The 14,446-nt window shown below is 37.5% G+C and overlaps 1 protein-coding gene across 1 annotated transcript; it reads left to right on the top strand.

Moving 5' to 3' along the window:
• Positions 1 to 430: 430 nt before the first annotated feature.
• Positions 431 to 802, top strand: LOC126028377 (cytochrome c oxidase assembly protein COX20, mitochondrial-like). Its single transcript, XM_049787378.1, has one exon. It carries the CDS (start codon positions 431 to 433, stop codon positions 800 to 802), a length of 372 nt encoding a protein of 123 aa, XP_049643335.1.
• Positions 803 to 14,446: the final 13,644 nt, after the last annotated feature.

Raw genomic sequence — 14,446 nt, 5'->3', positions numbered from 1 at the left:
ATTTGAAAAGCTATTCTACTTTAAAGATGATACATTAGACTGACAATCTCATATATACTGGTAGAATAAAAAGACTCAGAGACAAAAGATAGCTGATTACTCATAGTACTCATAATACCTTGAATATTAGCATTTTTGTGCCTCTGCTCTTAAAGTCTCATTCCTAAAGATTAATGCAAAAATAAATAAATAAACGTTTATAATGCCACAAAATACTTGCATACAGAGGCTTGCACTATAGGAGAGAGCTCTTGAGTTTAAGATTTCCCAGTCTCTTATAACATATTGTAAACAAATTTGTATAACTTTTAGGGATGAGGTAACTACTACTATTTCTGAACAAACACTTTTGAGAGACCACAGAAAACTGTTTTTCAACAGTAACTGTTTTGAGTGTCATTAGATTAAAATAAAAAAGAGGACTTGTGCCATGGCTGCCTCACAGGAACCCAGCGAGCCTGGGAAGGGGAAGCCTTTTAAACTCCTAGGAATTTTAGATGTTGAAAACACCCCCTGTGCACGGGATTCATTATTATATGGTTCACTGGAATCTGTTGTGACCGGCCTTGGACACTTTTTGTTAACTAGTAGAATTAAAAGATCATGTGATATTGGTTTAGGAGGATTCATCTTGGTTACTTTAGGATGCTGGTTCCACTGTAGATATAATTATGCAAAACGAAGAATTCAGCAAAGAATCGCCAGAGAAGGAATTAAAAACAAGACTTTATATGAGAGTACCCACCTTGATCCTGAAAGAAAACCAAACAATGATGAATGTTGGACACAGAAATATATATGAAATATATATGAAATCCACTCAAGTTCAGCATGGAGTGCTTGAATGATAAGAACCTTGTGTATCATAAAGCTTTCTTAATAAAACAAAATGAAACCAAAAAAAAAAAAAAAAAAGAAACCTATTGTACCAGAAGAAGAAACTAAAGCAAAATAGAATTGGTGATAATTATAGAAAGTCAAATCTGTGTCATATAGGAAAATAATTTATAAAAATCATAGTCAGTTTTTAATTAAAAAATTTTTTTTATTGAGACCATTGTGAATTATAAGTCACTCACAGTTGTATTTCAGAAATACAGTGACAGTGAATTAGGGCCATTTCCACCACCAGTGTTGACCTCCCTCCACAATAGTTACCAACATATATCTCATATCTCTATCTTTAGCCCCCTGGACTACTAGTGTAACTGATCCGTTTTGTGTTTAGCTTGTTATAGTTTGGGTCTTGGGTATTTAGATCTGAGATTTTTTAATCATTGCTCCTGAGACCACTTGGCCCCTGGGTCCCATTCATTTTTTTCTTTCTTTACTCAATTTGTAGAAATATAAAGAAATATGAGGCTGAACAAAAATGATTTAAGTTCTAAGGTTCTGTGAAAAAGTTGGGAACCTCTACCTAGAATATATAAATAAAAAAAGGGGGGGCAGATCTGGCAAGATTTATTTTTTGCATAGGTGCAGTAAACATTGGGGAAATTAGAGAGGAAATTTTCTTTGCTTAAGAAATACAGGTGTCTTCACCCATGAAACATGCTGTCATAAGACTGGCTACAGACTTTGGGCATGTTGGTTGTCCATCCCCAACGTCTTTCTTTATGGTCCCAGGTAAAGTTATGCTCAGTTGCAGTTGTCAAAGTCAGTCATTAGAGATCTTGGTTTTTGCATAGATCTTAGGATGGAGCATCTTCTTTAATTGAAAAACAATTTTTTATTGGAATATTTAGGAGGAGAACTGTGTGGGGCCAGAGAGATAAGGCACTTAGCATGGTGCTTCTCACCAGAAGTGATCTTTAAGTGTAGAGTAAGAATTAGGCCCTGAGTGTTACTCAAAAACCAAAATTGAAAAATATTAAGGAAGGAGATTAACATGTTATGTATTAGAATATTCAAATCTATTTTATTGACTTGAGGGTATGTCTTTGTTTCAATATAGTGCTGTTTTAATGAAGCAAGCAGAGGGAAGCCTCAAAATGTCTGTGTGCTTAAAGGCCCAGCAAAGTCAGCTGTATCCACAGTCTCTGGGCAGAAAAACAGTGCTGTTTTAATGACTGTTGCTTTATAGTACCATTTAAAGTTGGGGAAAATGATGCCTCCTATCTTCTTTTTCCCAAGGATTGCGTTAGATATTCATGGACATTTATTGTTCCAAATGAATTTCAGGAGTGTTTGATTCACTTTTTTGAAAAATGTCACTGGTATCCTTAGAGGAATTACATTAAATCTGTACAACGCCTTGGGAAGTATTTCCATTTTTTGTGGTGTTGATCTTCTCAATCCAAGAGCAGATTATATATTTCCATTTCCTTGTGTCCTCTTTTATTTTTTGAAGCAGTGTTTTGCAGTTGTCTTGTATATATCTTTCACCTCTTTAGTGAAATTGACTGCAATGTATTTGATTTCTGAGCCCCAATTGTGAATGTGATTGTTTTTAATGTAGCTTTCTTCTTTTCATTATTTGTATATAAAAATGCCATTGATTTTTGAGTGCTAATTTTGTAACTTGCCACTTTACCATAACAACTTGTTTTTAAAAGCTTTTTCGTAGTCTTTGGAATTTTCTAAATATAGTATCATGTCATCTGCAGTGAGAGCTTGACTTCTTCCTTTCCTATATGAATGTCTTTGATATCTTTTTTTTTTTTTTTTGCCTGATTGCTATGGCAAGTACTTTCAATACTATATTGAATAAAATTGGCGATAGGGGCAACCTTGTCTTGCGCCAGATGTTAGGCTTTTAGATTTTCCCCATTGAGTATAATATTTGCCATGGGCTTGTTGTAAATGTCCTAACTATATTGAGAAAATTTTCTTCCATTCCCATCTTGATGAGAATTTGTGTCATGAAAGAGTGGTGCACCTTATCAAATATTTCCCTGTATTTATTGATAAGGTCATGTGATTTTTACTTTTTCTTTTGTTGATATGGTGTATTATGTTGATTAAATTGCATATATTAAATCATCCTATCATCTCTGAAATGAATCCTACTTGGTCATGGTGTTTGACCTTGATGAGGCATTGGATCCTATTTGTTAGGATTTTGTTTAGGGTGTTTGCATCTGTGTTCATCAGGGATATTAGCTAAAACATTCTTTTTTTGAGGCATCTCTGTTTGCTTTTGGTATCAGGGTGATGCTAGCTTCATAGAAACTATTTGGACATATTTCTGTTTCTTTAATTTTCTGAAATTGCTTGAAAAGTATTAGCAGTAGGTCCTCTTTAATGTTTGAAATAATTTAATAGTAAATCCATCTGGGCCTGGGCTTTTGTATTTGGTTTTTTTTTTTTTTTTTTTTTGTTTTTGGGCCACACCCGGCGATGCTCAGGGGTTACTCCTGGCTGTCTGCTCAGAAATAGCTCTAGGCAGGCACGGGGGACCATATGGGACACCGGGATTCGAACCAACCACCTTTGGTCCTGGATTGGCTGCTTGCAAGGCAAACGCCGCTGTGCTATCTCTCCGGGCCCGGGCTTTTGTATTTGGGAAGACTTCGTTACCATTTCAATTTCCCCAATAGTTATTTGTCTGTTCAGATATTTCATATCAAATCTTGGTTCAACCTTGGGAGGTTATAAGAATACAAGACTTTATCCATTTCTTCCAGGTTCTCTTTATTTGTGGAATAAACCTCAATGTAATCTCTAATTATCCTTTGAATTTCTGCAATATCTGTAGTAATCTCCTTTTCGCTTCTAATTTACTTTAATTCATTTCTCTTTAGTTCTTTGTCAGTCTTGCTAGTGATTTATAGATCTTATTTACTTTTTTTCAAATTACCAATTCTTGCTTTCATTAATCTTTTGGATTTTTTTGGTTTTCTAAAAAACCAAAGGAAACAGTGACTAGGGTACAAAGGCTACCCATGGAATGGGATAAACTATTCACCAATACCCATCTGATAAAAGGCTAATATCTAAGATATATTTTACCTGCAGAACTTAACAAGAAAAAAATCTAACCCCATCAATTTAATTTAGTGCTCAGGGTTGCTCTTGGCTCTACGCTCAGAAATTGCAGGCTCTGGGGACCATATGGGATGCTGGGATTTGAACCACTGTCCTTCTACATGCAAGGCAAACACCCTATCTCAATGCTATATCTCCAGCCCTCTGGTAATTATTTCCCATACTCTGCACAATTTCTCTCAATCTCACAACTCACATCTTCGATTTGTTTTATTCAATGCTTTGGGCTTAAAGCACTGTAAAAATGGTTGTGATTCAATTACTTATACATATAAAATCCGAAAATATATGTCTTGAAATGACAAGAATTTTCTTTAATGACTTAGAGTGGACAAGATTTCTCATCATATCAAATTCACTTTTCCATATACTTAGGATAAAAAATGACTTGATGTTTCAGTAAAACACTGCAATTATTTCACTAGAAAAATAACTTAAATGCATATTTTACTCTTTTTTTCCATGCATAAGCATCTGCTCTAGCTTCTCTGCCCCTTAAAATGTTGAAATGTTGCTTATTTCAGCTTTAACCCTTGAAAAGAATAATAAAATGATCTGGCTTGGAATGTTCATTAGTTTAAGAGTTGGAATCAAGTTAATTAAGTATAATCTCTTATACTCCATTAAATTTACTTTGTTCAATACATATAATATTTTCTATAAGTCTCATGCTATTGATCTATTAGAACTTTGGGTCTCTTGAGGGCATAAGCCATTATTAGGTTGTGTGGTTCAAAATACATTTTTTGCATTAGGCTAGCTCCATTCCAAAGTGACTTTGAAAAAGTAATTTTTTCCATCCTGAGGTGCATGTATATAGAATAAAGAGGAGCTGCAATTTAAAAAAAATAAATATTCTGTAAGCTAAACAAAGTGCGACACTTTAAGTCCTGAGGCCAGAGAGCCAGGAAAGAAAGTTTCTGTGACCTTTTGAAAATGGAGAATGTTCTGTTTACAGCAAGGATTCCAGAGTAATTAAAGCAGAGAGCAGTTCTTATGGGAAGGATCAATCTACTCTGAATAGCCTAAAGCTTGTCATCACTTGTTATGGTGCTCTTGCTCTGAATGGGAGGGACCCAGAGTGGGGATCTGGGGGGTTGAACAAGGAGCAGCAATTGGAGAAGGTAAAACAAAAATAGAGTGGAGAATAAAGTGAAGAAAGAAAGAAGGGCAGGCTTTGGGAAGCTCTGTGGCACTTATTGGCAGTTCTGTGCTCCAAGACTTTATGGAGGGTAAGAGGCTATTTCAGTCATTCCTGTTCTAGAAGGCTCTGCATGTGAAGCTGTAAGTAGAAATGTGAATCTCTGCCATTTTCTGTTGATTAAAGATACAAATAACATAAAGCATAAAGTCCGTGTCTCTTCTGATGAGCTCTTCTCTCTCTCTCTCTCTCTCTCTCTCTCTCTCTCTCTCTCTCTCTCTCTCTCTCTCTCTCTCTCTTCCTCTGCACAGGATGCACATTTTCATGAAAATAAGCAGAGTCACAATCTACCATGAAACCATGAAAGGCATCTAGCCCTGTTACGAGTCAGATAAATAAATTAATTCTGTATTTGCCTTGTATTCCCAGGCCAAGTCACACAGTCTTGTTTTAGTGTCCAAATCTATATTACTATTGTTGTTCTCAGTTTTACTGTCCCCTTGACTCAGCAACTCATTCACTGAGTAAAAACAGAAATGTAAAGCTGCTGGAGCCAGAGCAGTGGTGCAGCAGTAGGGCATTTACCTTGCATGCAGCTGAACTAGGACGGACCACAGTTCGATCACCAGCATCCCAAGCTCAGAGCAATTTCTGAGTGCAGAGCCAGGAATAACTCCTGAGTGTCACCAGGTATGGTTCAAAAAACAAACAAATAAGAACCCCCCAAGAAATGTAAAGTTGACCCCTTTTGAGTTTGAATAACATAAGTTTTCATTCTCAATATCCTCAAAAATGTTCCCCCAGCTCCTTGATTACAGAACAAATAATGGCAATAGAGCTGAACTCCAGGAAATCAAGATGGTTAAAATTTGGCTTATTGAGACGTTGAGGAAAGAGAGTCCACTAGGATGTGAACCACTTGACCCCCACAAGATGAGTACCTGTTAAGCAAGGGCATGATCAAACTGTCCTTTCTCCAGGCCTTCAAATCCACTTGCCCAGTTTGAGGTGAATATGATTCAATAGGGATGCAGAATAATATGAAAAAAGAGCTGACAATAAAAATAAATAAAATTACAAAACAAATGTCCTTTTTCTCAGAGACATGCTAGAGTCTGTTGATGTTTTTCTGAAGGGGAAAATATGTGCTATCCCCTGTCCATCTTCTAGGAAAGCCAAAGCACACGGACTTTCAATTTCCTTTGCTGCCATTATCAGCCTGTTGAAACCATGGTGACTGTAGCTTGCAGAGGCCACATTATCTGCTGGAAGAAGCAACAGGGAACAAAGGGAATAATATCTGTTGCCATGGGTAAAGATAGGATATGGCAACACTGCAAGGCAGCAATGTTTGACCTGCTTTCTCAAAGCCAGGTCAACAGAAATGGAACACTGCAAGTCTGAAAAATACTGCCAACTGGGACTGGTGGGCAAAAATTAATTCTTATACGTGGGCAATCTCATTTTTCCTATTGTTCATGCTTCTGTGTAATTATCCCGTCCCCACCTGCAATAAATGAGCTGTAACACTGAACTGCATGCGCCAAGAGTCTCTTGTGCCTTCAAGCCTCAGCCTCCGCTTTTCACCCCAGATGGTCTTTTGCCCACCACTGCTGGATATCTGCAAACAACCAAATAACAATTACATAAACTAACAATTATGCTTTTATTTTTTTCCAGAGAGAGAGAGAATAATCTCTGGACTTGCTCAACAGATATGCTTACTGCTGTCTAATTATGGAAAATGGTATTTTACTTTTGTATGAAATTACCAGAATGGCCCCAGAGCAGCTATCTAGGACCAGGAAAGATGGGCAGGGAATGCCTCCACAGTACAGAAGATGAGGCTGGAGGTGAGAAGGGAATTGTCCAATAATAATGTTGATGTAAGAGTGTTTTGCCAACTTAACATCTAAATCCAGCAGCTTCTTCCAAGTCTTTTCTAGCTTTCCTCCAGTAATAGAATCCTTACTTTCCCTTCATTGAGCACAACCATATACTAAATGCATGGCTTATCATAGGTGTGCTACTACAATATCTACAAAAGCTAGGACCTTTAGAGCCCTACTAAGAGGAAGTGAAAGGTGTTGAATGTAGAAACACTTTTGGAGAGCACAAGTCTTTGAGCTCCAATGTCTGGCCTCTGTTGTACTATAGGGGACTTTAGAAAGGTCACCAGGTTGTGAGAATAAAAGCAGAAATACTTGCATATCTCCTGGTATTCTAATGAGGATGAATGCTTTTGAAAAAACAAAACAACACAAAACAACAGATGTCTTCACTTAAGACATTACTAAGAAATCAGGATATTTTTCTTTGCCTTTTTTTGACTAAACCTAAGGAGAAAAAGGAAGAGGTGCCTCAGACCTTCAACCTATCAAGCTACACCTGCTTTTCTTTTTTCTTCAAAATACAAAGAGCAGATTCATTATTTGGCCCTGGAAAACATTTAGAGAAGTAAACTGGAGGAAAGAAATTGATCTGCCTCATTGATTTGAAAAGTTTCACACCAGCCGGCTACTGTTTAAAAACATTTGGTAGCAAAAAAAGGAAATAGTTGAGTTACTACTCAATTTACTTACCGTATTTTCCGGCGTATAAGATGACTTTTGAAACAAAAAAATGTCAACCGAAAATCGGGGGTCGTCTTATACGCTGAGTATATCCCAGAAAATGTTTCACTATGCCGCTAAACGAAAATTGAATATTGTCACGAAACAAATTTTCCAACTCGATTCTGCACCAATCACTGCCAGGCTGCTCGGTCGTCTTATACGCCAGAAAATACGGTAAACCAGTTTTGTAAAGTATCTGTATTCAACATTACAAAATGAAAAAATTCTAATCTGTGAGAAAAAAATACACAGAAGTACAGTCATTTGGGGGAAATTAACATGGACTTAAAATAAATTCTGATGAATGAAATAAGCAAATAATAAAAATTATGACCTTAAATTTTAGTACAGTGCTTCTTTGATTAATTTGTAAGCATTGCTTTGTAGCGCAGCATTAGTAATCATTACAGTTCACATGTATATTGACACTGAAAATTGTTTTTTAGAAACCTGGATTTTTTTTGGTCAGAGTGATATACAGTGGGTAGGGCATTTGCTTTGCGACATGGCTAATTTGGGTTCAATCCCCAGTATCTCATATAATCTCCCAAGATTGCCAAGAATGATTTCTGAGTGCACAGACATGAGTAAACCCTGAGTGCCACAGGGTGTAACCCTCCCACCAAAAAACCTAGAGTTTAAAAAGTAATGTATATGGGAAATTGCTACTGGTATCTGGGAGGAAAACAACACCAATTTAAGGAGAAAGACACTGTTCAGCAGTTCTATATCTCTCTGAACATTTTTACAAGGCAGGAATAGTCATGACAGATTCCTTTTTGTTTTAAAGAATATTTAGATAAAGCTTGTGCTCAAAAAAAATATTCTCCTTAAGCAATATAAAGCATATTAATGAATTTAACTTAGCTTTGCCTTTTGTCTTCTTTGTCTTTTTTTTTTTTTTTTTTTTTGGATTTTGGGCCACACCCGGCGTTGCTCAGGGGTTACTCCTGGCTGTCTGCTCAGAAGTAGCTCCTGGCAGGCATGGGGAACCATATGGGACACCGGGATTCGAACCAACCACCTTTGGTTCTGGATCGGCTGCTTGCAAGGCAAACACCGCTGTGCTATCTCTCCGGGCCCTTTTTGTCCTTTTTTTGTTTGTGGTTTTTTGTTTGTTTGAGAGCCACGCTTTTGTATGCTCAGGGTTACTCTTGGCTCTGTGCTCAAGAAACACTCTCCTGGTGGATTCTGAGGATCATGTGGGGTGTCAGAAATTCAGCACAGGTAGGTCACATACAAGTTTCCAGGTAAATGCCCTACCCACTGGCCTATCTGGCCCCAAACTTATATATCCTTCAACATTTTCTCAACCTTAGATGTTTACTCTCTTTGTTGGGTGACTGGAACTGGAGGAAGAGCTAGGGGAGGGCAGAGTTTCTGAGGCCATTTTCCACAGTGCTTCCCACCAAGGCTAGCCTTACCTGGATACTCAAAGTAAATTTTAACATAAAATCTTTCAAATCAGATTACAATGTAGCCATAGTATGACTGAGACATAGATGCTAAAGCCAGTTTGCTTGTAATTAATACCTACAGAGGTGTCCTTCTTCCAACTACTTGCCATTTTCCTCCCCTCTCTGCTAACTTACTAGAATTCCATTTTTTTTCTCCATCCTTTTCTTTTTGGTCACACCCAGTGATGCTCAGGGGTTACTCTTGGCTATGTGCTCAAAAATCACTCCTGGCTTGGGGGACCATATGGGACGCCGGGGCATTGAACCAAGGTCCTTTCTAGGCTACCGTGCACAAGGCAGATGCCTTATGGCTCACGCCACCGCTCTGGCCCCTCTTCTCCATGTTTTTTTTCTACATCCCTTTTCCCTCCAGTTATAGGGGGCCTCTGGAAAAACTATCAAGAGATTGGAGGCAGGTATGCATTTTCAGAAAGTTCTTTCTAAGAATTTTTTTTTTAATCAGAGAGATAGTTCAGCAGGGAAGGCATTTGCCTCAATGCAGCCAACCCAGATTTTTATCGCCATAAAGGGTTCTCTGACTCCTGCCAATAGTAATCCCTAAAATCAAAGCTAAAAGTAAGCTCTGGGCACCACTGAGTGTGACCCCAAAAAACAAACAAAAAAGTTATAATATAGAATAGAAATAGAGTAAAAGGGACGATCTAAGTTGTAAATCTGTCACATAAATATTTCTGGACCAGTGAATTTCAGTGAGAACAATGAAGAGCTGGATATGGTACCATCTTGTTGGAGTAACCAGTTTTTACTTTATTTAGGCTAGTCATTCTTTGCGTGTGCTTGTCCACCATGGGTGGGAAGTTCCTCTGAATTGACCCTTACCTCTTCTCCACTCATGGGGGTGGTCCTATTCATCCCAATAAAGACTTCAGATCAGAGAAACTACTTACAGTCTTGATTCCAAAGCTAGCAGTCTACCTGCTGGTATCTTTTGCTTGCTAACAGATGGCTTGTGGTGGACATTCTTGAACTTGTTTTATCTCTCCAACCTTGTGTGAGTTGTGTGTGAGTTATTTGCCATGTCAGCGTTGCTTCCAGACCCACATTCCTCAATGCCCCCAGGACGGGGGCATAAGACTTCCACTATATCATCTGAGTCTCTGATAATGATCACCTAGCCAAAAGCTGGGTATAGTAAGTATAGTCCACCCCTTTGAGCCTCTGGTTGCCACTCAGTGGCAGGGAGCATTCTTCCTTTCTTTGTGCACACAAGGCAAAATGTGAATATCTTTCTTCTGGTTCTACATCTCATGTTTTTGGGCTTCTCCCATTACTCAGGATTTGAAGCTGGCACTTGATTTTTTTTGGAAAGTGTAATGATGGGCAACCATTCCAAGAAGTTCTGGCAAAGGTCCTAGTCATCCTAACTGATACTTTTTCAGCCATAATCTGCCATCTCCTCAGAGATGACACTGGGGTCTGTGTTCTCTGCAGTCAACTAATTAGAATGAGTTAAAAACCAGTTTTATGTTGATATTTTTCTAACTTTTTCCAATGAAAGAGCAAGATGCAAGGTTATGGCCATCCCTCTTCACAGTCTGATGATGTTTAGAGAAGAATATATTAAAATATAAATATATAACAATCTGATAAAAATTAAGATGAAAGAATTTTGAAAACTGTAGCTCTTTCTTCATTGTAAGCCTCTATGTACGCAGCAAGCCATACTAGTAACATTCCTATTAAAATTTTCATAAAGAAATTCCCTAAGTAGGGAATAATATTGCTTAGAATATACCCTCTATATTATAAGAAGCTTCCTGCCCAATCCCCCTTCTCTTAAGCATCTTCCAAACTTGGGGTGATGGGGGTTAAACACCATTCATTGACAATATGACTTTGGGCTAATTATTTAATGTTTCTGAATCTCATTTTCCTCATGGGGGTTATAGGTAGAATTCCTATGAGCCTCCCTCACTCTGGCCAACTAAATTGCTGCAGATGTACTGTTTATAACCCTGAATAGCTTAGATTTGATCAATATTACCATAAGATATCTTTTCTTTGAGCTACACCTGGTGGTGCTCAGGGGTTACTCCTGGCTGTGCGCTCAGAAATCACTCTGGGCTCAGAGACCATATGGGATGCCAGGGATTGAACCCATGCCTGTCCTGGGTCAACCTCATGCAAGGCAAGCTCCCTTCCACTGTTTACCACTCCAGCCCCATTAATTGTAAGATATCTTTATCTCTGTGTTTTAAATTGTAATAATTAATAAAAGGAAATATTAATTGTTAGCTAGAGAGACCACAATTACGTTTACTGTGTGACCTCACAAAGAAAGTGAACAGTATTTTTTGATATATTTCTTTCTTTTATTTTGGTTTTTGGACCACATCCATTTGACGCTCAGAGGTTACTCCTGGCTATGCGCTCAGAAATCGCTCCTGGCTTGGGGGGACCATATGGGACGCCGGGGGATCGAACCGCGGTCTGTCCTACGCTAGTGCTTGCAAGGCAGACACCTTACCTCTAGCGCCACCTCTCTGGCCCCAGTATTTCTTGATATTTTCACTGCTTTTCAGTTGCTTCTTTTCCCAGAGAGCCATCAAAAACTTCTCTGAAAGGGACCTTAGGAAGGTTCAGTTGGAATAAAGCGATGTTAAGAACCATCACATTCCTGAATGTGAATGCCAATCCCAAATGTTTATACTTTGCATTCTAAGTTCTGTGTTCTTTAGGAGGAAAAATCAGCAGGACTCTGTAGAATTATATTTTCCCAAAAGAAAGTTTCAATGATTGGCAACATCATGAGCATCAACTCATAAGTTAGAATACAAATCTTTAACATTTCTTCTTTTTCTTACCTTTTCAAACTAGCACTGCTTTCTCACTTTAAAGATCAGTCATCTGGAGAATGCTCATCCTCATGGCTGACATCAATGTTTTAGATAATCTAGTGAGAGCTAACTAGCAACCCCCATGTCCTCATAAAAAATTACAAATAATAATATCTCAACCATCAACATTAATTTAAAATTTTTCTTGCACGTGCATACTATCTGAATACAAAAGACAGTCTCTCTGTCTGCAACAATTTGCTGCAATATCCTGCTAAGCAAGACAGTGACACCCTGTGGATAGATGTTTGATTGCTGGAGTCAGCTATTCTAGTCCTTTTCTTAAGTATTCTTATATCTTAATCTTCAGAAAGGTTAGTGATCGCCATACCTTTAGGACAGTTACATTTCTTATTTTTCATGTCCTTTTCTCAAGCTGTATTCTTTTTTTAAGTTGATTTTTTAAAAGTAATTACAGTATTATAGTTTCAAGGGTATATATACCTCTATGTCTTACTGAATCCTTTCTACCCTTCTATTCTTAGAACAGCTACCAAATTTTAACATGGTGGTGTGATGGGAGGGAATATATTTAGAGTTTTTTTTTTTTGAGAATAAGAATTAAAATCTAGAATAAGCAAAAAATCTCAGAATCAAATCCCGAGAATTGTTTGTGTTTAATTTGTTTGAAAAGTACTTTTTTTTTTTTTTTTTTGGGTCATACTCTAAGGGCTGCTCTAAGGGGTTATTCCTGGATCTGTGTTCAGAAATTGCTCCTGGCTGCTTGGGGCACCATATGGGATGCTGGGAGTAGAACAGAGTTCATCCTGGATTGGCTGTGTGCAAGGCTAACGTCCTACCGCTGTGCTATTGCTTCAGCCCCCAAGAAGTAATTTTAGTATGTCTTTGTCTTACAATAACGTGTCTTTTCTCAACAATGCAGTCTCCTTCGACCCTTCAGGACTAGTTCAAGGTCTCTGAGATTGTATCTCTACACCCTCTGATTCCACTTGCCATACTTAGAAAGACCACTGTTTAGAGAGAACAGAGAGAACTTTGCCAAAATTAGCAAGAACTTAATCAGTTTGTTGGTTGATTGATGGCTCAGAAACCCAGGAAGGTAGTTGCACCAAAGGAACTGTTCATGTTAAGATGCCACAACAGTGACTTTTTTAAGCATTTTTTTCCACACATTTGTCCAAGACAACAGGGATCAGAGTTACAGAGAAAATCTGCTTGCTAAGGCAAGAGGCCAGTCAGCCTGGCAAGGACATAACCATGTGAGGGCAGACTTGTGAGGATTAAAGTAGATAAAGCAGGTAACTAAGTTTCTAGAAATCTTCAGCTTCTAATATCAGGTGCAGCATCAGATACTATTCAGAAGTGCAATAATTTCCTGCCAAATGTTTTTGCAACAATCCCACTTTCTGCTTTATATCTATATACAAGAAATATATACACATATATATTTTTGCCGTTTGATAGGTACCAATAGACAAATGCAATGATTAATGCTATTATTAATAATTCTATTGCCACAACTCCTCTGAAGAAATCAATCTAATATTAAAAGTCATTATTTTGAAACCTTAGATAAAAGAAAGTACCCAGATAGACTAAATCAGCTTAAGTTTCAGAATTTCAGTCTAGGGTACAACTTACAATTTAAACTTTACAATTTAATTTAAACTTACAATTTAAACACACTTTAAGCATCATACTTTTATAATGTAATCTATTTTCAATTGATAAAAAATGACATATCAGAAAGGAAAAATTGTGAAGATAGTATAGATTTCCGGTAGGTCACATCTCAATCTCCGTTAATGATAGCAGCCTACATGTGCAGATAGTTGCAAAAACTAAGAAACTAACTTTGGAACACTGTTATTAACTAAATTAGAGACACAATTTTCTTTCCAACACTTTTACATTAATAGTCTTTTGTTTCTGAATTTATAATTTATTAGGTTTTTGTGGTGCCTTAGTTTTCTATGATCTGATATGGTCTCAGTCTTTCCTTGTTTTCATGGAAGGAAATATATATTTAAAAAATTTATTTTAAATTGTGATCACAATTGTAATCTACACAGTCCTTTATAGTTAAATTTTAGCTATACAATAAGTCAGGCCCTTCCCACCATGAGTGTCAACCTCCCTCCACCAATAGACCAGAGTGCATTCTATTCTACCACCCTTTGCCCCCTGACCTGCCATTGTAACAGGCCCCGTTGAGCTTAGATTGTTAAAGTTTAGGTCCCTTAATTCTATTATCATTGACCTTAGCTTGGTTTTTTAGTTCTGTCCTTATTTATTTCCCTGCCAGTGTATTCAAGACCACTTGGCCCCTGACCCCCAGACTTTCTCTCCTCTTGGTTTTATAGAAAAATGCGGAAATATGTGATAAAATAAAGTAATCTGTGTTCCAAGGTTCTATGAAAAAGGCAG

This window comes from Suncus etruscus, chromosome 14 (genome assembly GCF_024139225.1).
Source record: "Suncus etruscus isolate mSunEtr1 chromosome 14, mSunEtr1.pri.cur, whole genome shotgun sequence".
NCBI lineage: Eukaryota > Metazoa > Chordata > Mammalia > Eulipotyphla > Soricidae > Suncus > Suncus etruscus.
Note: the sequence above shows the minus strand (reverse complement) of the source record. Positions and strands in the feature narration are given on the sequence as shown.

Coding starts and splice junctions, on each gene's coding strand:
- LOC126028377 (XM_049787378.1), top strand. CDS start 431: ATGGCTGCCTCACAGGAACCCAGCGAGCCTGGGAAGGGGAAGCCTTTT.